Source organism: Sus scrofa, chromosome 13 (genome assembly GCF_000003025.6).
Source record: "Sus scrofa isolate TJ Tabasco breed Duroc chromosome 13, Sscrofa11.1, whole genome shotgun sequence".
Lineage (NCBI taxonomy): Eukaryota > Metazoa > Chordata > Mammalia > Artiodactyla > Suidae > Sus > Sus scrofa.
The window spans coordinates 97,317,650-97,345,342 of record NC_010455.5 but is presented as its reverse complement, the minus strand read 5'-3'; the positions used below and the strand labels follow the sequence as shown (position 1 = coordinate 97,345,342).

Genomic DNA, 27,693 nt, shown 5'->3' with positions numbered 1-27,693 from the left:
CATCCCCTCACTTTCAGTTTGTATGTGTCCTTTGCCTTAAGGTGAGTCTCTTGTAGACAGCATATATTGTAGGCTCTTGTGTTTTTATCCAGTCTGCCACTCTGTCTTTTTGATTGGAGCATTCAGTCCATTGACATTTAAGGTAATTATTGCTAAATATGTATTTGTTGTCATTTTAAACCTTGTTTTCCAGTTGATTCTGTTTCTCCTTTGTTCTTCTCTTTTTTTGGTTGGATGATTTCCTTTTATTTTTTGCTTTTTAGTTTTTGTGAATGTAATGTTTGGTTTTGATTTGTGGTTGCCCTGGTTTTCAAGTATGTTAACTTGTTCCTATATCTGCTTGCTTTAGCCTGATAGTCGTATAGGCTCAGACACATTTTAAAAAAAGATTCTATATTTTCTTACTCTCCTTCCCACATTTTATGATTTTGAAGTCCTTTTTTAACATCTTCATGTTTGTCTATTTGCTGTTCCTTGTGTTTATCATCACTATTACAATAGTTATTTTTCTTTTTAGATATATGTATACTGGATTATTGAAGTGATTGCTTTCCACTTGTGATTTCCTCCATCATATTCTGTTTTACTTCTTTTTTATTTAGAGGAGACCTTTCAGCATTTCATTCAGAATGGGTCTAGATTTGCTATACTCTCTCTCTCTCTCACTTTTTTTTTTCTTTTATGGCCACACTTGTGGCATATGGAGGTTCCCAAGTTAGGGGTCGAATTGGAGCTATAGCTGCCAGCCTCCGTCACAGCCACAGCAATGTAGGGTCCAAGCCAAGTCTGGGACCTATACCACAGCTCACGGCAATGCTGGGTCCTTAACCCACTGAGTGAGCCCAGGGATCAAACCCACAATCTCATGGTTCCTAGTCAGATTTGTTTCTGCTATGCCACAACAGGAACCCCATAGATTTCCTCTATGCTTTAGTTTTTGTTTGCTAGAGAAATTCTTTATTTATCCTTCTATTTTAAATTATAATCTTGCTGGGTAGAGTTTTCTAGGCTGCAAATTTTTCCCTTTTAGAAGTTTGACTATCTTGTTCCTCTCTTCTGGCCTGTAGTGTTTCTGTAGAGAAATCAGCTGATAGCCTTATGGGGGTTCCCTTATAATTAATTCTTTGTTTTTCTTTTGCTGCCTTTAGAATCCTCTCCTTATCTTTAACTTTCACCATTTTTATTATAATACATCTTGGTGTGGGCCTATTTGGATTCAACTTATTTGGGGCCTTGTGTGCTTACTGTATCTTGATATCTCTTTCCTTTAGATTTGGAAAGTTTTTAGACATAATTTCTTCAAATATATTTTCAATCCCCTTTTCTTTTTCTTCTCCTTTTGGAATCCCTATTATGTGTAGATTGGCCTGCATTATATTATCCCATAGATCTCTTATATTGCTTTCATGTTTTTTTCATTTGGTTTTCTGTCTGCTGCCCTGATTGAGTGATTTCCATTATTCTATCTTCCAACTCACTAATTCGATCCTCTGCATTATCCATTCTGCCCTTAAGTGACTTTAACTCACTTAAACTCACTTAAAATCCATTCTGCCCTTAAGTGACTTTAACTCACTCGTGTCTCTCCAAATGAATTTTCTAATTTTTCTTGGCTCCTTATATTTTCGAGTTCCTTTCTAAAGTAATCTGCATTACCATTCATATGCACTTTTAATTCCTTCATATTGGCTCTTAATTCCTTCAGTATTTTCACTGTGTCCTTTTTGAACTCAGTGTCTTTTAGAATGCAGAGGTCTCTTTCATTATTTGTTCCTTCGGGTTAATTCTTCTTTTAACTGGGAATGGTTCCTGAACTTCTACATTTTGCTTATATTTTTCTTATTCTGTGAGTTTAGGGAAAACAATTACTATACTCTTGGAGGGCTATTTATATGCATGAGCACCCCTGGGTATTTTGTGAGAGTTTACTTTTTATTTCAAGGGTGCCGTATATGCTTCCAGGGAGAGAGAAGCAATAGGCAGGACTAGTAGCTAGATCCTGATTGCTGAGCACTAGGCAGTGGCAAGGACCTGTGGGAAGGTGGCATAGGCTGGTCCTAGTTGCAAAACCCATGGGAAATGACAGTGATCAGGTAGGTATAGGTGGTGCCTGGAGCATTTGGCAGTGGCAGCAGCAGAGTGGATGCATTCCCAGGTGAGTGAGAGCAACAATGGGTGGTGCTCAGTTGCAGCGCCCTCTTCTTTACTTACCTCTGAGATGCCTGGGGCTACAGGTGGTGCCTATTTACAGAATGCTAATGGTAGCAGGTTCCACCCCCTCTGTTGTCTGAGATGACTGCTGTGGTTTGTCTCTGGAGCCTGAGTCTCAGCACCCCATCCCTGCCCAAGTGTCTCAGGCCGTGGTGTTCAGGGTTGGTGGTACACATGGTCTGTGTGGCTCTCACTCTTCTTTGCCTTCCTCAGTCCAGCTGCTGTGCTTTTCTCCATGACTTTGAGGTCCCTTCATCTTGGCTGATCTCCCCATCGGTTAGGTGGCTTCCCAGAGAGTGGGTTCCTTCCCTCTTTCATAGCTCCCTCTGAGAGTTCTAGTCCTGTCCTGATTTCTTTACTCTCTCTCTGCCTTTTTTCCCCTCATGTTCTACCCAGTTATGCAGAGGTTTTCTTGTCCTTTTTGAGGTTTAAGGTCTTCTGTGAGCATTCAGTAGATATTCTGTACAAATTGTTCTACATGTAGAGTTTTTTTAATGTGTTCGTGGGAGAAGGTGAATACCATGTATTACTCCTATACCATCTTGATCCTTCTCTCCTGCGCATTTTCTGATTGGGTTATTTGTTTTTTTGTTTTTGAACTGTAGCAATTATTTGCATATTTTGGAAGTTAAGCCCTTGTAAGTTGCATCATTTGCAACTACTTTCTTCTATTATGTATGTTTTCTTTTTGTTTGTTTTATGGTTTTATTTGCTGTGCAAAAGCTTTTAAGTTTGATTAGGTCCCATTTATTTATTTTTGGTTCTAGGAGACTCACCTAAGACTGATTTATTTATGTCAGAGCATGTTTTGCCTATGCTCTATTCTAGGAGTTATATGGTTTCCTGTCTCATATGTGTGTGCATATTTTTTTAACAGCTGCACCTGCGGCACATGGGAGTTCCTAGGCTAGGAGTGGAATCGGAGCTGCAGCTGCAGGCCTACACCACAGCCGTGACAACCTCCAAGCTACATCTGCAACATAGACCACAGCTTGTGGCAATGCTGATCCTTAACCAACTGAGCAAGGCCAGGGATCAAACCACATCCTCACAGACATTATGTTGGGTTCTTCACCCGCTAAGCCACAATGGGAACTCCTGTTTCATATTTTAGTCTTAAGCCATTTTGAGTTTATTTTTGTGCATGGTATGAGGGTATGTTCCAGTTTCATTGATTTACATGCAGCTGTCCAGTTTTGTCAGTACCACTTGCTAAAGAGACTATATTTTTCCCATTTTATATTCTTGCTTCCTTTGTCAAAGATTAATTAACCATAGGTGCCTGGGTTTATTTATAGGCTGTCTATTCTGTTCTGTTGATCTGTATGTCTGTTTTTGTACAAGTACCTCCTGCCTTGATTACTGCAGCTTTGTAATATTGTCTGAAGTCTTGGAGAGTTATGCCTCTTGCTTTGTTTTTTTTCCCCTTAGAAATGCTTTGGCAATTCTGGGTCTTTTATGGTTTTATATAATTTTTTATATTATTTGCTCTAGCTCTGTGAAAAAAGTCATAGGTAGTTTGATAGAGATTGCATTAAACTTGTAATTGTTTTGGGTAGTATGGCCATTTTAACAATATTAATTCTTCTAGTAAACCTGGAGTCATTCTTGAGCTCTTTCTCTCACTCTCTCCTTCCCCTGTAAGTTTGGTAGACACTGCCTAAGAAATGCATTTTTATCTGCTCCTTCTATTCCATTCCTTCTATTCCATTCCTGCTGCTATCACCTTGGCTTGGGCTGTAAAAGCAATAGATCTCCCTGCCTTTGGCCCTACCTCTCTAGTTCAATCCACCAACAGTTACCAGCTTAAATTTCCTAAGACAGAGTTTACTGCATGTCTTTCCATTGTTCAAAACCTTTCATTGATGCCTTAATGCCCATGACATTCAATGACCAGTGCCAATGATTAGTCCACTGAAACATCATGCCTACTCTATGGCTTACTTCCCTGTTAGCTGCATCCCAGCCTTCCCTTATACCAGGACCAGATAAATATTCTCTCTTAGGCCTTTCCTAGTATCTCTGTATTTCAGTAGTCAGCTCCACTTCTCAGTTCCTCTTCAGAAACATGGAACTGGAAGAGACCTTCTAAATTGTCTTTTCCAAGTTCCTTCTAGCACAGAAATCTCTTCTTTAGGATTCTTGACACATAGGTGGCCTCTCCTTCTGAGCTTATAATTATGAGGACATAGTGTATTTCTTATATTTTTTTCTGCTCCTCCATTTTTCTCTGGCAAATCCCCCCTTTCCATTGCATGTAGCATTCCTTAATGAGACTTTCATTTGGGTTCTCTACCTTGCCCTTGCCAGGTAGCAGGAAGGACAGGAGTGAGACACCAGACCCAAGCGATGCCAATCTGAATTTCTTTCCCAATAATTCTAGAAAAGAAATCAGGAAAGCATGATTCATCATGATGATGGTGTCCCAAAGAGACAGTCCTGGGTTCCTGCCCATCTTTCCCTATAACTTCCTCAGTCTTTGCCTTTCTAAGTCCAGTTACTTCAAATTTTCCTTCAAATCTCTTTGTTTATTTTGCTACAGTTATCCTGACTTTTTCTGTTGCTTATGACCAAAAAGTGCTAACTGACAAAGACATAGTTGTTCCATTCTTGGAACTTCATGTTGTTAATGTGTTCTTCCTTTGGGTCAAATAAAATCTCACTCTTTGCATTTTCTGTCTGTTATTCTTTGTTCTATTCTCTGCTCCCTCTAGCAATCAAGAGAATCTAACCTCTGTTCCTGCAGGAATTTTAAACATGCCGATAGGCATCAGGTCTCACCTCTGGCCTCTCTCTTCCCAGCTGAGTATCTTTAGTGTCCTTATGTTTTTCTGAGCCAAAGAAGGTGCCTATAGCAGAGAAAGGTTACATCAGTATCAGGTCTGGAAACTCAGTACATGAGAAATGCTATTTAAATCCTGCTAACAGAAGTGTAAAATAGAATGGTGACTTAATGAAAATTATAATTCATGTCTCTCAGAATTCTTATGTGTTGTGTGATGTTCTCCCTAAGTCTATTTACTCAGTCTTTCTCTAGAAAGGAATATTATTATTATAATATTAGGCTTCTTTCTCCTCTATTATAATCACTTTTTAGCCCTACCTCCCTGAGACTGTATTTAACTCACTGATAAAGTCACCCATGTACAGGTCATATTTGGGGTTAGCCCTGGAGGTGGATAATCCCAGTCATAGAAGTGGGTTTGTTTGTTTGTTTAATTCTCAAAGAGCAATCTTGTTTCTAATTTCTTGGAAGATGCCTCATTGTAATTCCCAAGTACTGCCTATATTCTCAGCATTCTGTTTACCCTTCCCTCGAATCTTTTAACTTTATTATTGTAATTTGTCATTGCTTAGTAGTACTTGAATCTATTGCTTGGAACAATTGCTGATACTAGTCAGATACTCTGTCTCTAAAATTTCTTTTCAATAATAACATTACACAGGTGGCCACACTTATCCTGTCATGTGCCAAGAACCTCAGGTTGAATCAAGACTAATTAGGAGCATTGTCTTGTGGCACAGCGGGTTAAGGTTCTGGCATTGTCATTGCAGCAGCTTGGATCACTGCTGTGATGTGGGTTCTATCCATGGCCTGGGAATTTCTGCATGCCTCAGGTGCAGCCAAAAACAAACACACAAACAAAAAGACTTGTAATTAGATAACTTGAAAAAATTGTAAGTGTATTATGTCACTTTTTTGGGGGGTGTACCCCTCTGCATTTGGGGTTTCTGGGCCAGGAATCAGATCTGAGCTGCAGCCATGTACTAAGCCACAGCTGCAGCAATGCCAGATCCTAAACCCACTGTGTCAGGCTGGGGGTCAAACCCATGTCCCAGTGCTCCTAAGACACTGCTAGTCCTGTTGCACCACAGCATAGCTCCTTATGTCACATTTTAAACCACTTAAATATATTCTTGTCTTAGGGCCTCACTCCAGGACATCTGTACCTTTTTTTAATTACTCAATGAATTTAATTACAACAATCATCACAATCTGTACCTTTTAAAAACCATGGTTCTTGTGGTTTCTGTTGTGGCACTGTGGGTTAAGAATCTAACTGCAGTGGCTTGCATTGTGGTGGAGGCTTGGGTTTGATCGCTGGCCTGGCACAGTGGATTAAAGGATCTGGCATTGCCACAGCTGTGGTGTGTAGGTCACAGCTGTGGTTTGTATTCAATCCCTTGTGCAGGAACTTCCATATACTATGAGTGTGGCCAAAACAAAACATGATTCTGGCTAATATATTAGTTCTCATTCTCAGCTTTGTAGAATCTGAAAATTCAGTAAGCAAGCCTCTAATCCTTCTCCCAAAGTCATTCCAAAACAGTTGAACATGGAGTTCACATTGTGGCTCAGTGGGTTAAGAACCCAACCATTATCCATGAGGATGCAGGTTTGATCCCTGGCCTCACTCAGCGGGTTAAGAATCTGGTGTTGCAGACATAGCTCAGATTTGGCATTACTGTGGCTGTGGTGTAGGCTGGCAGCTGCAGCTCCAATTCAACCCCTAGCCTGGGAACTTTCACATACTACAGGTGCAGCCCTAAAAAGAAAAAATAACAACAACAAAACAGTGGAATATTATTGATACTGCTCTCTAGTTCATGCCCTTTTTCCCAACACTTACTCCAAAACAGAGCTGGAAAATATTTTATCCTTAATCTTGGTTTGAAAAAGTGACTTCTCACTCAAAATTCTCTCCAAGTTCCTAAATGTGCCTTTAAATTTCATCATTTTATTTCAAGTACTTCTGGACTACCCTTACCTAATAATCATTTCTTCTACTGCCTTGGCTCTCCTTCCAGACTGGCTGTCTATCCACTCAGCATCTTCTCACTTTCAACTCTACTTTATATAAATGGTGTCATAAGGCTCAGTATTGTTTTCATGGTTTATCTGTGTTGGTACTTATAGTTCTAATTCATTTGTTTTCAGTGGGATAGAATATTCCATCACATGACTATATCACAATTTAGTTATCCAGTCTTCTTTTGATAGACACTCACTATTTTAACAATACTACGACAGACATTCCTATAATTAACAATTTTGGCAAATGTGCTTAATTTCTAGTGTACACAATTAGGAGTGAAACAAATAGTTTTGGGCTTTTGTTTACTTTCAATTTTCTGGTAAGCCACCATATTGCTCTTCAGTGTGGTTTTATCAATTTACATTCCCACCAGCCATGTACAATAGTCCCAGTGGCTTTATTTCCTGATCAATGCTTGCTTTTATCAGATTTTTAAAGTTTTTGTCACTTTAAATGAAGCAGTGTCTGACTGTTATTTAAACATTCACTCCTCTCATTATTAGAGAGGCAATTACTTTTTTCATATGTTTATTTGCTAATTGCTGGTTGGGTTTCCTTTTCAGTAAAGTACCTCTCTATGGTTTGGGTTTTTTTTTTTTTTTTTCCATTTTTCTATTGTAGGTTTTAAAAATGTTCTTTTTAAGGGAGTTCATTGTATATTCTTCTATGAATCCTTGTGCATGTTGCTTGTCTCTTACTCCAAACATAGCTTGCCTTTTACTATAATATCTGATAGTGCAAGTATCACCAAACTCTTCCTTTTAAATTGCTTTGATTGGTTTTGGTCCTTTAACAGTTTCCTATTAAACTTCTCAAGTTTCATGAATGATTTTCTCAGCATCTTGATTGAAATTTCATTATATCTATAGATTAATTCAAAGAAAATTAACGTCTTTATGGTACTGTCTTCTTTTCTGTAGAAATTCTATACCTGTCCACTTATTTAGATCTTCTTAAATATATTCCAATGAAGTTTTATGATTTTTTCCTTAAGAATTTTGAGTTTTATACATCTTTTTTAAAATTTATAAATATTTCATATTTTTAGCTGAAATTATAAATGGCACTCCTTTAAAAGTTAAATTTTTCAGCTATTTTTGAGGTGATCATAACATAAAAGACATACATATAGTAATGTTGTATCCAGTAAATTCCCTCAACTCTCTCATTAAGCCTAATAACTTGTCTATAAATTTTTTCCATTATTCAACAAATGTTTATTAAGCACCTACTATGTGCCAGATTCTGCTATGCTGGGGATATAAGAGTAAGACAGAAAAAAATCTCTGCCATCATCCATTCAATTAGGTGAAAGAGAAACTAAATAAGGAAAATATATTATATTTTAGAAGAAGCTAAGTGCTATGTAGAAAAATAAAGCAGAGTATGAGGGCATGGGATAGAAGGTTTGATTTTTTTTTTTTTTTAGGACTGCACCCACAGCATATGGAGGTTCCCAGACTTGGGGTCAAATTGGAGCTACAGCCGCAGGTCTATGCCACAGCCACAGCAACGTGGGATCCGAGCTGCATCTGCGCCTACACCACAGTTCATGGCAACGCCAGATACTTAATCCACTGAGCGAGGCTAGGGATTGAACCCACAACCTCATGGTTCCTAGTCGGATTCGTTTCCACTGCGCCACGACAGGAACTAGAGGAGGTTTGAATTTTTAAGTAGGACAGGCAAGGTAGGTCATGCTAAGAAGCTGACATTTAAGCAAAACTTGAAGGAGATGAGGGAACAATGCTGTGAATATCTGCAGGAAATCATTTCAGGTAGAGGAACCATGAAGCACAAAGGCCCTTAAGTTGGGACAGCCTAAATTTTTTGAGGAATGGCAATGAGTCCAGTGTGATTGCAGCAGAGGAAGCAAGGTGGGAAGAAGATCACAGAAGATCAGGTCAGAAGGGAAATGCAGGCTGGATCACACAGGGCCTCAGGCAGCCACTGGAGAGTTCTGATAAGAGAATACCATGATCTGACTTTCCTTTTCCTGATTTGAGAAGCGTCTGCAAAGAAGCAAGAGTTGAATCAGGGAAGACAACTAATATGCTTCTTCAATAATCCAGATATAAGAAACCACAGAGACTCAGAGCAATAGAAGTGATAAGGAGTGTTCAGATTTTGGATATATTTTGAAAATGAAAAAAATATATTTGCTGCTATATGTGTGGCATGTAAAAAGATAGAGAAGACTTGGAGATTTTTGTCCTGAAAAACTAGAAGGATAAAATTGTCAGTTAAGTAAGATAGAGATGACTGGGAGGAACAGATTTGGAGGAGGGGTAGAAAGGAATCAAGATTTCTTCACACATGTAAAGTCTGAGCTGTCAGACACCTGAGTGGATATATTGTGTAGACAGTTGGATGTATGAGTATGGAGTTGAGGAGAGAAGTCTGGGCTGGGCATTATAATTTTGGAACTTATTAGCCTTGAGACTGGATGGGCTCACCACGGGTAAGTATAGATAGAAAATAAGAAAGCCCAGTGCTCAAAGATCAAGAAGATGATGAAGGACCAGTAAAGCAGACTGAGAAAAATCCAGTGAATGAAGAAGAAAGTCAGAAGAGCATGATGTCCTGAGAGCCAAGTGGAGATGCTGTGAAGGACAGAGTGATGTCAAATGCTGCTGATAGGTCAGGTGAGACCAGGACTGAGAATTGATCATTACTCTAGCACCTGAAGGTCACTGTGACTTGAAAAAAGTAGCATCACTAGATAGAAAGGAGTGAAAGCTGGGTTGTAGTTAAAGATAGAATGGGAGGAAAAAATTTGAAGAAAATGGATCATGAAAACTCTGAGAATTTTCCTACCAAGAGTAGCAGGGAAATGGAGTGGTAATTAGAAAAAATTAGGAAGTCCAAGAAAGAATTTTCTTTTAAGGAGAAGCACATATGTTCTCTGGAAAATTTTTATGTAAACAATCATTATCTTAAAATAATGACAGCTTTGTTTCTTCCTTTTGATTTGTATGTCTTGTATTTGCTTTATCTGTCTCATTGGCCTGACTAGTTCTTGAGAATAATGTTTTTTGGTGTTTTTGTTTTGTTTTGTTTTGTTTTTGCTTTTTAAGGCCACACCAGTGGCTTATGGAAGTTCCCAGGCTAGGGGTCGAATTGGAGGTATAGCTGCCGGTCTATACCACAGCCACAGCAATGCGGAATCCAAGCTACATCTGTAGCTACACCACAGCTTATGGCAATGCTGGATCCTTAACCCACTGAGCGAGGCCAGGGATCAAACCTGCATCCTCACGGATCCTAGTCAGATTTGTTACCACTAAGCCACAACAGGAACTCCTAAAGGGAACTTTCTGTCATTTCAATATAAATCTAATATTTGCTCCAGGCTTTTGGTTAATACTTTTTGTCAGATTACAGAGGTTCCCTTTTATTCCTATTTTTCTAAGAATTGTTTAAATTTATCAACTTACTGTTTAAATGTTTGCGCTTTTGAGATAATCCTCTTTCCCCTTTTAATCTGTAAATGTGGTAAAATGTAGTAATAGATTTTTAAAATATAAAACCATTATTGCATTCCTGGGATAAAATAAAATTTTAGGAGTTCTCATTGTGGCTCAGCAGGTTAAGAACCCAACTATTATCCATGAGGATATGGCATTGCTGCAAGCTGCAGTGTAGATCACAGATGCAGCTTGGATGCTGCATTGCTGTGACTGCGGAGTAGGCCAGCAGCAGCAGCTCTGATTCAACCCCTAGCCTGGGAACTTCAGTATGCCACAGGTGTAGTCCTAAAAATAAATAATAAATACATTTAAAAAAAATAAATAAATAAGTTTATTTAACACATATTTCAATACATTTCCTGATTTGGTTAGATAGTTTTAAAGGAGTTTCGGAACTGTGTGATTGGCCTGTAATTATCCTTTCTTCTACTGATTATACCTGGCTTTGGTATCAAGGTATAAATATTAGTTTCATAAAATGACTTGGGAAATGTCTCCACATTTCTACTCTCTACAACAGTTTTATAAAACTGATGATTTATTCCTTGATCTCACAGAAAGCTGTAAAACCCTCTGGGCACCATGTGTTTGTTTGCTGGCAGGTTTTTTGTTTGTTTGTTTGTTTGTTTGTTTTTTGTCTTTTCTGTCTTTTTAGGCCTGCACCTGAAGCATATGGAGGTTCCCAGGCTAGGGGTCTAATCAGAGCTGTAGCCGCCAGCCTATGCCACAGCCACAGCCGCAGCAATGTGGGACCTGAGCTGCATCTGCGACCTGCAATGGGCAATGCTGGATCCTTAACCGACTGAACAAGGCTAGGGATCGAACCTGCAACCTCACGGTTCCTAGTCAGATTTCGTTTCTGCCGCACCATGATAGGAAGTCCTGTTGGTGGATTTTTAAGTTATTGATTCAACTTCTTTGAAGAAATTGAAGGATTTTTGCTGCAATCATTTTTGGTAATATATAATTTCTAGGAAATTGTACATTTTATCTGAGTTTTCAGATTTATTGACATAAAATTGTTTGCATTATTCTTATTTTTGTGTTCTGCTGCATCTGAATTCAAATGCTCTTTTTCATAAATATTTTCTTTTATCACTATTTCTAGAGTTTTGTCTTTTTTTTAAGGCTTTAGCTTATTAATCATCTATATAGGATCTTTTTTTGTCATTAATTTTTCTTTTAACATTTATGATTTTTCTCTTTGTTCTTTCTCTGGTTGTATTGTGCTGTTTTTCAGATCTCTAGACTTGCAGTCTTTTTATTCCTTAGTAATCTAATATCTACTATTGCTGTTATGAAATCTGCTGTCAGTTTAATTGTCATTCCTTTATGTATAATCTACTTTTTCCTGTTTTAATATTTTCTCTGTCTTTGATGTTATAGATTTTCACTATTATGTGTCTAGATGTGGTTTAATATGTATCTTTCTACTTAATCCTCATTGTGTTTGTGATTTTGAGTTTTATGCCTTTTATCACATTTGGAAAGTTCTTAAATATTATATGAAATATTGCCTTTTGCATCTAATCTCTCATTCTGGAAATCATATTTATTCACATATTTATTCACTCATTCTGGAAATCATATTTATTACACAAATATGTTTTGAGTACTTACTGTCTTTCAGTAATATTTTAGACATTGGTAATATAGTAGTAAACAAAGCAGACAAAAAGCATTGCCCTTATATCCTTCAAATTCTTTTCTATTTCATCCTTCATGTCTCTCTTTTTAATTGAGGTATAATTTATACATAACATTATATTAATTTCAAGCATATAATATATTCAATATTTGTGTATATTGCAAAATGATCCCACAATAGGTCTAGTTAACATCCATCATCACCATACGAAGTTACAATTTTTTCCCTTCTGATGATAGTTAATAATATTATGTTGTATATTTGAAAGTTGCTGAGAATAGATCCTAAAGGTTCTCAACACAAGAAAAATTTTTTGTAATTCCATGTCTCTTGATCTTTTGTATTTTCTGTCTCTATGTGATACATTGTTTGTTCATTTCCTCAGCTCTGTATTCCAATCCATTGAGTCTTTTTGGATTGGAATTTTATTTCCATCCAAATTTCATTTGATTTCCATCCCAAGTTTTAATTGGTTCTTTTCAGTATCTTTTTTGGTCCTTTTTAAGGTAATTTGGTCTTTGTTCATAAAGTGAATTTTACTTTATACATTGAATCCTTTTGAACACATAATTGCATATTTTGAAGTCAATAATTCCATTACCTAAATTTTTTGAATATCTAATCTGCTCTAAATTTTATCTGTTCATGTATTCATATTGGTTTATTTCTTTTTTTTGTATTTTTTTAATATATTTTTTTTTATTTTCCCACTGTACAGCAAGGGGGTCAGGTTATCCTTACATGTATACATTACAATTACATTTTTTCCCCCACACTTTCTTCTGTTGCAACATGAGTATCTAGACATAGTTCTCAATGCTATTCAGCAGGATCTCCTTGTAAATCTATTCTAGGTTGTGTCTGATAAGCCCAAGCTCCCAATCCCTCCCACTCCCTCCCCCTCCCATCAGGCAGCCACAAGTCTCTTCTCATATTGGTTTATTTCTTTAAGCATTTTATAATTTTGGATTCTTTAGTTCCATTTAAATAATGATTTTACTTGTGTGAATACTGAATGGCTTGGAAGTTGAATGTTTCATCCCTCAAAGTAGTTTTATGTTTGCTTCTGTTGGGAATCCCAGTGATGTTATCAACTCTAAGCAATTTTTGTTTTAGTTGTTGTTGTTGTCAGTGTCTTGACTTTGGAGACTCTTGTAATGGTAAACTAAATGAGGTATGAATATATGTGTGGTTTTCATAGTGGAAAGAGTGATACAAATATAGAGGATTCTTAGTATGGATCCCAATGTAGAATGTGACTATAAGAGGGGTGTAACTATGTGGTCTTTTTTGTGCTGTATGTTATTAAGTGGTTGTAGAATAAATGCATAAAGAGTGTAACCACAGAAGGAAATATTTGTAACTCTCTGTAAATTATAAACTGAAGGCCAGCATGTAGAGTTCTAGTATCCTTAAGAGAAATAATAAAAATAGTCATAGCTAACCTTTATCTGCACTTATTACATGCCAGAACAGACACTGTTGCAGATCCTTTCCCTGTATGTTAACTCATTTAATCCTCACAACAGTTGGCACAAAGAGATAAGTGACTGACCAAGATTGCAGAGCTGGTAAGAGCAGAACAGAGCTTTGAGCTCAAGCAGGCTGACCCAAGAGCCCATGCTCTTGATACTATGCTATATGTCTTCAAAGGAAGGGAAAGACAAATGGCATCCTCTGCCATAAGACGTCTCCCTTCTTCTCTCTCAAACTCCTACCTCCATGCCAAACCCACTCTTCCCACCACTAACCACTTTATTTCAGAAGTTCCACATTCTGTTTTGTCAGTGCGCCATTTCCTGAGGACTGCTTACAGCATAGAAAAAGGTGACTGAAGGGTTAGTGGGTGTTGATGTGGAGTGTAGTATATGTGGCTGAGTGGGAGTGATCCATCCTCATGACTAGAATGGAACAGCACAAGGTGTGGCTTTTTCATTATCCTATTCCTCCATTTTGACATGCCCACCACTTTAGGATAGATTACTTTAAAATTGACGATGACCAGGTCACTGTGGGAATGGATCTCTAGACTGAGCTTGATGGGTTTGCTATTAAATAGATATAGGTCCTTGGAAGATATTCATTTGAATATGCATGGGCACTAAACCAATGTTGAGCTCAAATATAAACACATAACCTATGACACATATATTTCATAAGAACAGGGTGTTTCCTAGAATGTGAATTAGGGAAGCCTTAATTCCAAAGCTGATTTCTCACCAGAAAGCTTTAAACTATTCAATTACATCATTAAAAGAAATTTAAAGGTTTTTTTTTTGTCTTTTTTAATATCTGCTGAAGGAAGCAATTAACCACAAATTCAGATTTTCCCCTTTACTGGAGGAAATCTTTTTAGAGAATAAATTTTTCATCATGTCATACATAGAAATTTGAATATAGAAAATTTTTTCCAGTTGAAAAATGTCTTTACTTTTTAGTAAAATGGTGTGAAATAAGAAATTATTAGTTTCAAGAGGTTCACACTAACTCATAACTATTGCGCCTAAACCTGTTACAATATAAGCTCAACTTATGGGTGTGAAGTGATTTATCCTTATGGACAGCTGATTAATTTTGCTAGTCAGAAATCTTCTAATATATGCCTTTAGTTCAACAATCTCACTGACACTATCCTGCACACCCTAGCCTTATTCCAAGGCACCTTTTTCAGAATTCCTTAATAATTCAATATCTCTTAGTGTGGAAATTGTCAAATCTTTGTGTTTATGGACCAAGACAAAAATGCCATGTATTTTCATTGAGTTGCACGTTCAACTTTTACTTGCAACTTTTTTCTTTTGCTTGCAACTTTTTAAAATTTATTGCTAAATGATTATTTAGGCATGGTTTACTATGTTTCTCAATGTCATCTATAATCTCTAAACTAGGTTACAGGGACCCAATTGAAAATGACTGCTCCAAGGGAGAAACAAAATCTTGGGTGAGGCCACTTCCTTTGACCAATGACAGTTTTGCCAGGTGGACTTGGCTATGAACCAGCAGCTGAGAATACGAGTGCCTTTGTTCTAGCAGGGGAATTGGACAGTGTACCATAGTCTCCACTGTAGTCTATTCCTGGAAACATTCAAATCCATTTGCTTTATGTAATAATTTCATCCCACATGGAAGCAGCTTCTTGGAGATGCTAATTGATCTCTACCACTCCAGTTGGTATCAAGGCTGCAGGTTAGTGGAGGCCATGAGTCAATGAATGCTGATAACCTATAGAAACTAGAAAAGAAAAGGAAATGGATTCTCCCCTCAGAGTCTTCAGAGGAACTATCCCTGCTTTTGCCCAGAGAGACTAAATTTCAACTTTTGACTGCCAGAACAGCAAGAAAATTGATTTGTCAACACAAATTCTTGAGCATATAAGTATATGATAATTCATTAAAGGAACAAGAAGAAAGATAATATAGACTATAGTCTTCCTCCTCTACCCCATTCTAGATTCTCCTTGCCTTCGGCTAGCACCCCTGCTGATTTAAGTTGCTTCTTGGTTAAATGACACAGATGCTTTTTCCTGATGAACCTGAGTCTCCAGTCTCCATGCCTTTCTCAGGTTGTTTCTGCTCCATTGTCCATTTACCATCAAAATTGGGCAGAGGAGTGCCTACAAATACCCCCTTGTTCAAGAACAGTCCTACTTCTTCCTAATGCTGTGGTTAATTACCCTTGCCAGGATGGTAACTCCTTTTGTTTTCTACTGGTCTCTTAACATGGAAGCCTGGATTCCAAAGCTCATGTAGTCTATCCATAGTGAATTCAACACCATGCAATGGTCATTATTTTAGTATGTATATTGCTTATTGGAGGATGGTGGCCCATCCTTATAGGATATAAGGCTGAATTGCCCCTTCAAAAGTCTGTTCCATTAATGTATTAATCCAGCAGTTTCAGGGTGGAGGAGGAGAGGTTGTGCTTTGTTATAGAACCAGTAAATCCCATGATCATGGGCCTGCTATTGGACCTCCTTTGTGGTGGTTCTTTGGTTGGATGCAATGTTTTGTGGGACCCTGTATCAGCATATCACATACTTTGTGACCTCTTAAATAGTGGTTGAGTCTTAAGATCTATGGGAAGGAAAGGCAAACTCAAATCGTGATTACACGTAAATTCTACTGAAATAAATTGATGTATTTTCCAGAGTGGAAAAGATCTACAGTAAATAAATTGCCACCAAATGACTGATTAGTTTCCTTGAGGAATAGTGCCATTTTGGGAGTTCAACAGATTGCCCACTTAGGCAATGACAATAATAACAATGTTAACCTTGGTGAATGAATAGAAGCTTATGCTGTTGGGTGATGCCTAGCCTCTATCCCTCATACCAAGGCTACTTCATTTGGTGTACCCACTGGATCACACTGTAGTGGCTATAATAAAACTGATGAAAACTGTTTAAGCCATTCTATTTTTTTTATTTTAGTGCCTCTTCTATGGTTAATACTCTCATGGGCATTAACATGGGATTAAAAAAGATATCTACACTTTTCCCCCTACCCCATGTGTCTAACCACATGCTTCTCACTCAGAGTTCCTTATCTCTGATATCTCAGTCTTCCTTCTTCCAAGCTATTGGACATTCAGCCAAGCCATCTGCTGCTGCTCATGATTCTTAGCTCTTACCTGCATTCCTGTTTCTATATGAAGTTAATGACCAAGTGCACAGCTTGAAGCTCTGTCCATTGAGAGAATTTTCTCTTACCGTTGTCTTGAGGGCCACCTCTAGTAGGTCAACACTCTAACAGCAGTCAGATTTTGAGTTGCACCACATACTGAGCCAACCCATCAGTAACCCAAGTTCAGATATTTTCCTACTCTGTGGGCAGACCATAAGGGAACCTCCAATATGACCATAGGTGGGTTCTGGGGGTAGGTTTAATTTTTATAATAGTAGGTGACATAGGGGTCTGGGCCACCTCTTCATACAACTTATTTGTGTCCTTTGGCCTTGCTTGTGTCTAATTCAAGATGTGCCACTTCCTAGCAAAATAAACTCAAAAAGTTAAGAAAAAGCAGATCATAGTATAAAATAATAATTTGTTAAGACCAAATATATCATATAAATGGTGACACTTGGATGGTATAAGAAAAAGACTGAGAAAATGACTTTTAGATGGAATCATAAGGCAAAATCCAGCAAGTGAGAGACATGTGAAATAAAATGATTTAGAAAATGTAAATAAAAAGATGAAAAAACTAAACAATAATTTACTTGATTACTTAAAATACATGTTAATAATTCAAAATAAGCCCTTTCAATGTTTACAGCAAAATCATACCACATACTCAAACTGAATATGAGGTATTTTTAAATTTTATTTTATTGGAGTATAATTGACTTACAATGTTGCATTAGTTTCAGGTGTACAGCAAAGTGAATCAGTCATATATATAAATATATCCATTCTTTTTTTCCCATATAGGTTATTACAAACTATTGAGTATATTTTCCTGTCCTATAAAGTGGGTTCTTATTAATCATCTATTTTATACAGTAGTGGGTATATGTTGTTCCCACCCTCCCAATTCTTCCCTCCCCACAATGGTTTCACCTTTGATAATAATATATATATAATATTATATATATGATATGGTAATAATATGAGGTTATCATTATTTTTTACACCATGCCAATTACCAAATAAAGCACTTGAAATGATAATTTGAGATAGAAAATCAACACTGAGTCAATAATCTTCTTTGCTGAAAATTCTGAGAAATAGTTTGTCCACATATTTGCTAAAGCAAGCCCTCTGTTCTGTGCACTCTGCATATAGCCCACCGTGGTTTAAACTGCTGTTTATGATAGAATGATTTGGAATCACATGACGATCAAGTACTACCTTCTCACTTTTTTATAACCTATATACAGCTATTAAGAAGCACTGGAGTTCCCATTGTGGCTCAGCGGAAAGGAACCAGGCTAGTATCCATGAGGATGCAGGTTCAATACCTGGCCCTGCCCAGTGGGTTAAGGATCTGGCATTGCCACAAGCTGTGGTGTAGGATGCAGATACAGCTCGGCATTGCTGTGGCTGTGGCTTGCAGCTGTAGCTCAAAATTAACCCCTAGCTTGGGAACTTCCATATGCTGCAGGAACAGCCCTAAAAAGCACACAAAAAAGGCATTGAATAATGACTACTAAACTATTTATATGAAGTTATATAAACAAGCTTAACAGCCATTTGTTTGAAGTAAATCAATGTAAAAGTCTACAAGAAAATTTAAAAATAAGAATATAAGAAGCAAATGATGCTAGGCAAATACACACCAAAAGAAAGAGAAACCGTGATCTTTATATCAGACAAGGAAAATATGTATATGCCAAAAAACATTAAATGAAACAAAGAAAGGCAATTTTTATGACAAAGGATTTGGTTCACAGTTATAAAGCTTAAGAATATCTATGCATCAGTTCCCGCTGTGCTGCAACAGGATCACTGTCATTTCTGGACCACTGAAAAGCAGGACCCTAGCACAGTGGGTTAAGAATCCAGCATAGGTTGTAAACTCGGATCTTATCCCTGGCCCATGCACTCCATATACTGCTGGGCAGCCAAAAATGGGGGGTGGGGGAAGGCATATCAATGCAACAAATTACATTCACAAAACAAAAACTTCAGGATATACCAGGGAAAGAGATGACACATTAGTTGTAGGAAATTTTAATTTGCTTATCTTGGGCCATAATACATTAAAGTCAAAAAAAATAAGTCAGGTTATAAGATCTTCCAAAATCTTTTTATGAAATTGTCATAAAATTGGTATGAATCCTAACAAAAGACCAATCTTTCAAATATTGATGCAAAATACAACATTAATGAGCCCAGCAGCACATTAAAAAATTAATTGCCCAGGATCCAAAGGGATATATTCCAGGAATGCAAAGATAACTGCCATTAGGAATTTTATTTCTATAATTTATCATATTAATAGATCCAAGGGCAAAAATAATGTGATAGGAGTTCCCTTTGTGGCTCAATGGGTTAAGAACCCAACTAGTATCCATGAGGATGTGGGTTCGATCCCTGGCCTTTCTCAGTGGGTTAAGAATCCAGCATTGCAACAAGCTGAGGCACAGGACACAGATTTGGCTCAGATCTGGGGATCTGGCGTTTCTGTGGCTGTGGTGCAGGCCGGCAGCTGCAACGCCAATTCGACCCCTAGACTGAGAACTTTCATATGCTGCAGGTGTGGCCCTAAAAAGAAAAAAAAAAAAAAAAAAGATCTACAAGATACAGTATGAAGTGAAAAAGCAAGATGCAGATGTGTGTGCCCATTGTGCTACCATTTGTGTGAAAAATAAACAGTGGGGGAATATGTATGTGTATCATGTATTTCTACATGTACATATATACATTTGCTTAAATATGTATATAAAATCTTTGGAAGGATATATAAGAAAGTAATAACTTGGTTCTTTGTGGGAGAGTAAAGAGAAGGGAAAACGGAGACTTCTGAATTAAGATTTTTTGAATTAAGATTCATAAATATATTTTTTCAAATACTTAAATTTTGCAAACTAGTGCCAAGAAAAATCTTCTTTCCTATTCACTTAAAACCAATTAGAATGTTACGCTTAGAGAAATAAGTCAGACAGAGAAACAGAAATAGTATATATCACTTATATATGGGATCTTAAAAATAATACAAAAGATTATATATACAAGACAGTAACATTCTCACAGACATAGAAAACAAACTTGTGGTTACCAAAAGGGAGAGGGAAGAGGTTAGGGATAAATAGGGCTATGAGATTAACATATCTAAATTTATACATATATATGTTAGATAAGCAACAAGGATTTAATATATATCATTATACCTATTATAATAACTTACAATGGAATATAGTCTGCAAAAATACTGAACCACTATTGCTGCAACTAACACAATACTGTAAATCAACTATGCTTCAATTTTCTTACAAATAAATTCATACATACATAAATATAACAAATAAATCTTTACTGAGCATCAACTATGTACCAGGTCCATTAAATATTCCAGAAGCAATGTGGTACACCATTTCCTCCTCCTCTTGGAGTCCAGGGAGCTTAGACAAAATGTCATAATCAATCACATTAACCATCTTAACATTTGCAGTTGGAATATAGGCTGCCTTCCCTCTACGGCATTGGTTCTGTTTCATCTTACTTTGTGTACATTCCCTTTATCATTTAAAGTAACCAATATGGTGTTGCTTCATATTTGAAGATGATGCCCTTAAAATAACTGCTTTTAACAAGAACTGTTATGGCTAAAGATAGGTGATTTCAGCCCATGTGTGTGCTCTCTTATTCTGCTCCCCACCCCCACCCCAGGATGGTTTTGGTTTTTCTGTTGCTGCAGAGATTTTTGGAAAACTTAGCATCATTTATTTGCCCTTTAATATTAATTTTTCCCTCTATGACTTGTTTCTATAAGTAACTAATTGTCGAATAGGTTGTAGTACAGTAATAATTCTGCTACATTAAGATAAAGAAGATAGAGAATAGGCTCACCAACAAAGGAGGAAGGTAAAAGAAAATATACCTGTCTACTAAACCAAGTGGTGTTCATTCTAGGAATGTGGTAATGGATTAATATCTGGAAATTTCATACTATATGATACCATAACACTTGACACCCGTAAGCCAGCTAGGAAAAAAATGCTTGGTCACCTCCACAGAAGCTGAGAGGACATTTAAAAAAATTTAAAACAAACATTTAAGCCTTCAAAGTAAAAAGATAATTGTGCATACCGTATGATTTAAAACATTTACATTATTTTCTTGCTTTTGGCTAGAAAACTGTAAATCAAAAATTGGAAACTAAAACCAGAAACTAAACCATCATTCTTGCTTTTATCATTTTCATGCAAAATAGCTTAGGAAATTATAGCTGACCCAATAAGTCATGGAATAGATAAAAGGTACAGATACGATACAGAAATCTTTCTAGAAAACCCAATAGAACGATCAGAAAAAAAAGATAATGAAGAACACTTGAGTTAAAGTGTTTAGCCTCGCGAGAATTGGGCTGTGGCGCAGCAATGGCGAGACGACGGCGCTTCAGTGCTCCGCCCCCGGCTACTTCACGTGGGACCCACGAGACACGCAACCAAGACATTTCCTTGCGCAGGCATCCCAAGAAGGACAACCGGAGGCGAGGTTTGTGGTTGGCCAACTGGCGCAGACTGACCCCAGCGACCAGGGCCTTTTAGGCCCTGCATCCGAGTACATCTATCATGCCCGGAACGCTCTTGAGGAGAACTGCTTTGAACTGGAATCAGTAGGTATCACAGATGGAAGGAGGGAGCAGTTCTCACAATATTTGAGTCTTTCTCCAAGTGGCGCTGAAAGACCAGGACCAAGGGGCACAATCACCCACCTGGCTCTGCTGACGTTAGCCACTCCTGCGATGCAGGATGCGCTTCTCCGAGGGCACAGCTCCATTTTCTCCACCTGCTCAAGTCACTTGCTTTCCTGTGGAAGAGGCCTCGGCACCTGCCGCTTTGCCTGCCTTCCCAACTGCGAGGCTGGAGTGTGGCCTCAGCAGCCACTTCTCAGACCTCCTGGGGACCCTGGCGCCCAGAAGGATGAAGCGGGCTACAGCACTCAGCCCTCACGCAAGCCAGAGCTGTAGGGGTCGCCAGCCCCCGCTGGAGCCGAGATCCCGGATCACCCTCGGCCTACTGCGCCTCTTGCCGCCTGCATTCAGAACACTGCAGCCAGAGCACAGCTACCAGGAGGCCACACTCGACGCTGGAGGCCTGCAAGCGGTGGGAGCAACTGCTGCAGCAGACCGGACGCCCTAGAAGTGGGCACAGGAGAATGCCAGGCAGACTCTGAAGCCTCCAGCCTCTTCCCCCCTCAGAATACCCCTGGAGAGGGACCTGACCTGAGCTGCATCCGCCAAGCCTGCCAGACGATGCCATAATAAAGTGGATTCTAGAAGGGAGCCCTGCTCTTTGGCCAGCTGGGGGATGGGGCCCCTCCCCTGGGTACCAGCATGTTCCCCCAAACTGGCTGTAGCCCCAAAAGGCTCAGGGACCCTGGATTCCAAGCCCTTGGCTGTAGGAAGCAGGAAGCCCATCTCTCCTCGTGCAGCTCTGTGCCCCACATGGTTCTCTTGAAGGACCGCAGGGTGATGTGAGGAGAGGTCAGGGGACACTGCTGGGCACAGTTCCTTGGCACCTGAGACAGCTTTGACTTAGCCAGCTGGCATCTTTGAAAACACTCATAAAACCCAGGGCAGACTCAGTTCCTCTTCAGGGAAACAATAGGCTTCTGTCCCCAGACTCAGTCTGCCCAGTAGTCAAGACCTGGCAAAACGCCTAAGCCCCAGCTGCTGGTCAGCCCCCTACTCACCGCCAGGTTTGTTTCATCTGAAAAAACAGACAAGAATGACAATTACTGACCTCCTAAGACAGCAAAGCTTGGTCAGTAGTGAGGGTTCTGCGAGGACCTTTCTAGTCCCTGAAGGTCTGGGATGAGGCATGTGGAGAGTGGTCATGGCCTCGATCAGTGTCTTCATTTTCCTTCAGTTCCACTGGAATCTGGAAGGCCTCCCTGCACCTGTGATCATCAGGTAAGCGTGTGAGGTGACTTACCCCACACATAAGCTCGCCCTGCTGGGCCTCAGCCACAGTGGCTCCAGGAGTACAGCTGAATTCTTTCTAGTCCTGGAAATGGTCACACAGTGTTGTGAAACTTACTTTTGGGGGCCCTTGGTGTGCAACTTCATTTGTTCACATATGCCTGGGAAAGTTGAATGTCTGTTACAGGAGGCAGATTCAGAGAAGAGATCCCAGGTGTTTCCTGAGCCTGCACGCCAGCTGAGGCACTTTTTGTACTGCCATTTCCTAACTTGCTGGTGGCTACAGGTGAGCTACCCTCACCTAAGGGAGTCCACCTGCATTGGTACCTGGGTGTCCTCAGCAAGGCCCAAGGAGTGGCAAGTGCTTTGTTTACATGGGACACGACCAGAGGCAAGAAAGGAGCTCTAGGGCCTAGAAGAGACACCTTTTTTCCACAGTGGAAGCTGGGGAAGAAGGGTTCTTATTCCCAGAAGGGAGGCAGAATGGTGCCTTCTGCACTGAGGTGGACTCACAGTGCCTTATTTCAGGACAGGGAGGGACTCAGTGGCCTGCCCTTGGCTTCCCAGATCAGCCAGGAGCCTACAATGCAGCCCAGGAGCTAGGCAGCCACAGAGGAACCCAGAGAGCTGGCTCGGGGCCTCCAGGTCTCCCCTGTGATGGGACGGGGAGACAGCTGAGGCAGGCCTGCATTCCTCCCACCAGCCTCCCTGTACATGACTGGGGCACCCAGGTTGGGGGTGGAGAGCTGCTGTCTTGGATGGAGAACCAGGCAAGACTGGCTGATCCTGAGCCATTAGGACACATGACCAGGCCTCAGCTCCAGGAGGACCAAGAGCTGAAGCGCAGTAGTGGCGAGGTTTGTGTGTAGGTAGCACTGCTGTGGCATTAAAGGAGGCAAGCCTGCTACAATAGGGACAAAAAAAAAAAAAAAAATGCTGTATATTGGCTTAATTAGCAATAACTCATTAAAGTTCTAATGAGGAAAACACAAAGATTTTGTTTACAGCAACAACAAAGATGTAAAATCCACTAGGAAACACCTTTAAAAATGTGTGGAGTTCATATGTAGAAAATGGCAAAAATTACTATTATAGAATTGAGAAATTGAACAAGCAAACAGAATAGATAGCCCTAAAATAGAACCCGATATACTCAGAAAACAATTACTGGGAAATGACTTATTCAGTAAATAATAGTGGGAAAATTAGATTAGCTAATTCATAGAAAATGTACATCTTTACTTACTTCCACAAATACCATACAGACTCAAGAGCTAAGTTAATGGTTAAATAATTAATTTCTAAAAAAGAAACATTAAATATTTTGTCAAGTTTTTTTAATGTAGAAAAAATACAGGTAAATTTTTATTAAATCTTTGAATAAAGAAAACATGTGAAGTTTAAAAAAAAAACTACTCAGGGAATCACAAAGAACAAAAGAAAGGAATGCATATAGATGGATATTTGTATGAAGTTAGAGTACATTTGTCAAGTATATGAGAAGTTGGTGAGCGTGGTTTCCCCAGGGAAGGGAACTGAGGTGAGAGAGAGATGAACTTTTCACTGTAAATCTTTTCTTTGTATCTTTTGTATTTTTGTACCATATCCATATATTATTTTTTAATTAAATTTAAAAAAGGAAAAACAATAAAGTCCCCAAAGATTGACAGATTTGATTATCTGAACCCTTAGCATATCAATAAATAGCAGCAAAAAATCTAAAGTAATGAAACATGGTGACATATCACAACCGATATGCCAAAAGTTTGCTTAATATCCTTAATAGAAAAAGATACTATTTCACCAAAGAAGGGCCAAAAAATAAAAAGTCGTCTAAGGAAAAACAGACATAAGATACAGTGGGAAATTCCCAAAGGAGGAAATACATATATAACATGTGAAGATATTCAGTCTTACTTCTGATCAAGAAATTCCAAGGAAAACAGCAATGAGATATTATTTTTCAGTGATCGAATTAGCAAAAATTAAGAATACTCTGTTCTTGCAAAGGGTACAATGGGCAGAGCTTGCTTTCATCCAGCCGATAGGCCTATAAATCAGTAAGAATTTTCTGGAAAATAGTTCAGTGGGATGTATCATGAGCCTGAAAATGTTCCTGTCTTTTGTCTCAGAAATTTCTACTTCCAGAGAATCTAAGGTATACATAGCCTGCAGTGTGAAGGGGGCTTCATGCATAAGATGTCTACTGCAAAATTAGTTGTAATAGTAGAAAAAAGATTGAGCTGGAGCTTGAAGTTGTCCAGAAAAGCCTCATCATTTCCTTGGTCTAATGGCACATGATGGTGTAATAATCTAAACACTTCCCTGCTCTTTATGGGTTTAATTTTGTCAGTTTACCAAATTGAAGTTCACTGGCCAGCTTTCCAAATTAAAGTGATGGCCCTGTTTTTCATATTTAGATGTTTTAAAGGGTCATATTATCTCTCAATAAAGATGATTAGGTATTTGAGAAAGAAAATAGAGGAATGGAGGGAAGTTTGGTTGGGGAAAGCTAAAATGGATTTGGTAGTTCCTTGAATTGAAGTGGGAGAGATGAAACATTGGGTTCTGTCGTGTAAGAAAGAGAAAGCTTGTGAGGGAAAGTTGGAGAGTAATTTGAAACATTTCACAAAAGTTGCTCGAATGTTGGAGCACAAAGTAAACCCTGACCACTAATGAACTTAGAAACTGAGATAGCCTGTAATTTGAACCCACTTGCAAGTGAATAATTAAGCTCCTTTGGACTCTTCACTGCTCCCTGTCCATGTTTGCAAATCTGCTTTGTCTACCACATTCTCATCTCCAAGAAAGAAGGTATCCATTCCTACTGGGTTCTTACAACCTAATCCCTTAGCACACAATGTGGCACAACCATTTGCTAAATGAATTAGTTCGTATTTTGTAGGCCCTCGAAGGATAACTTTTAGAGTATTATTTAATATGAAGGTTTTCTTTCAAACAGGATTACCAAACCAATAACAATGACCAGGCAGTGGTTGAAATCTGTATCACTCGAATCACAACAGCCATCAGAGAGACAGAGTCGATTGAAAAGCATGCAAAGGCCCTTGTGGGGCTCTGGGACTCCTGCTTGGAACACCACCTGAGACCCTCTGGGAAAGATGAAGACACTCCCCATGCCAAAATCGCATCTGATATCATGAGTTGCATTTTACAGGTATGTCAGTGTTCAGCATCATGCTATTTGAGAATGTTTGGCAGCTTAGGTGAACACATGGTATCTCTGAATCAAGAGTCAGTATTTCTATAGTGTTCAGATACTGTAAAAAGATACCGCAGACTATCAGTAGCTAAGCTGAGCAGGCTGGTAATTAATAAACTAAGAAGTTTATACCTAGGCCCTACTGTATGCGAGACACAGTGTGGGAATTCAAAGTAACACCACAGCAAGCACTAATTGGAGAGCTAAGACATGTACATATAAAAAGCTAACAATAAAGCACTATGTTTCAAGATCCAAGAATATTGGAAAATTCAGAAAATTAGCATTTTCATCCAAGGAGACCAAAGAGGGGGTAGAGTCTGAACTGAGGGGCAGTGAGCTTGAAATGTGTGGAAAAGTCATTTTTAAATGCATTTCTATATGTAACATGGATTTTCCATGATCATAATTTTTTACTATTCTGATCATGTTTTTTAAGTTCTTTCCCCTGGTGTAAACATGAATTTGGGATTTTGGCTCAGTTATGAAATATATAAAATTGAAATGTTGGGCAAGTCACAAACTTATAAGCCACAGTTTCCTCTATAAAATGCAGATGAAGTGACATTGTCTATGAGAAATTTTACGAACCAGTAATGTTGGTAAGTGTTTCTTTAAGAAGAATTCTCTAGTCAGGTAGGTTGGGAAACCCTGAATTCAGTTTTTCCCTTTTGAGCTATCACAATGTTTCATAGCATTTTAAAGACTCCAAAAAGTCCTGCAATAACGAAAGCTGGCTAACTTTGTTTAGAACAGCATTTTGCAATCTGATTTGACCATGTTACTTCCTTCCCCATCTTACCCCTGGCACAGCATTTATGAATATCCTTCAGAACTAGTGTTCTACTCAGCCCAGGTTGGGAAATTCCAGCTATGTTACAGTGTTAGCGCTGTTTGTGGAAGCTAATATTAGCTTCCTTTCTTTTAATTTTCCTCACAGTTGCCTATGCTTAACTGGAGCATGTTGCATTTTGTCTGCTCAGTCTAGGGACTGGTCAACTGAACAAAAAGACTCTACACACACTATCACACTGTTTTGCCTTTGTCCCCAGGGTTAGGGGTGGGTGGCAGGAAATGGAGATTTCAGCAAAATTAATGAAACAGTGCTGTTGGATATAAAACAAAAACCTAATACAACTGTTCTTCACTGATGATTCTTTTTTATCTTGGGTAGTTATTCATTTTTAAAATGTTATTTATACAGTGTTTTTAAGATTTTTATTTTTTTGATTATGGTTGATATACAATGTTTTGTCAATTTCTGCTGTATAGCAAAGTGACTCAGTCATACATGTATATATATATACAGATTCTTTTTCTCACATTATCCTCCATCATATTCCATCACAAGTGACTAGATATAGTTCCTGTGCTATACTGCAGATCTCATTGCTTATCCACTCCACATGCAATAGTTTGCATTTATTAACCCAAAACTCCAAGTCCATCCCACTCCCTCCCCCTTGGCAACCACAAGTCTGTTCTCCAAGTCCATGAGTTTGTTTCTTTTCTTCAGATAGGTTCATTTGTGCTGCATATTAGATTCCAGATGTAAGTGATATCATTCGGTATTTGTCTTTCTCCATCTGACTTACTTTACTTAGCATGAGAGTCTCTAGTTCCATCCATGTTGCTGCAAATGGCATTATTTTGTTCTTTTCGATGGCTGAGTAGTATTCCATTGTGTATATATACCACGTTTTCTTAATCCATTCATCTGTTGATAGACATTTAGTT

The 27,693-nt window shown here is 38.6% G+C and overlaps 1 protein-coding gene and 1 pseudogene across 12 annotated transcripts in view; both read left to right on the top strand.

Annotated features, from left to right (window-relative positions):
* VEPH1 (ventricular zone expressed PH domain containing 1) overlaps positions 1-27,693 on the top strand; it is a 379,885-nt gene that overhangs the window by 20,864 nt on the left and 331,328 nt on the right. For 11 of the 12 annotated variants that reach the window (XM_021069710.1, XM_021069713.1, XM_021069715.1 and 8 more), the window contains one exon: positions 25,696-25,911. The exons of the other annotated variant lie outside the window; for it this stretch is intronic. In XM_021069710.1, the coding sequence (XP_020925369.1) occupies positions 25,696-25,911 (216 nt within the window). The remainder of the gene's footprint in view (positions 1-25,695; positions 25,912-27,693) is intronic. 12 annotated transcript variants of the gene reach the window in all.
* Positions 19,324-22,608, top strand: LOC110256325 (annotated as a pseudogene).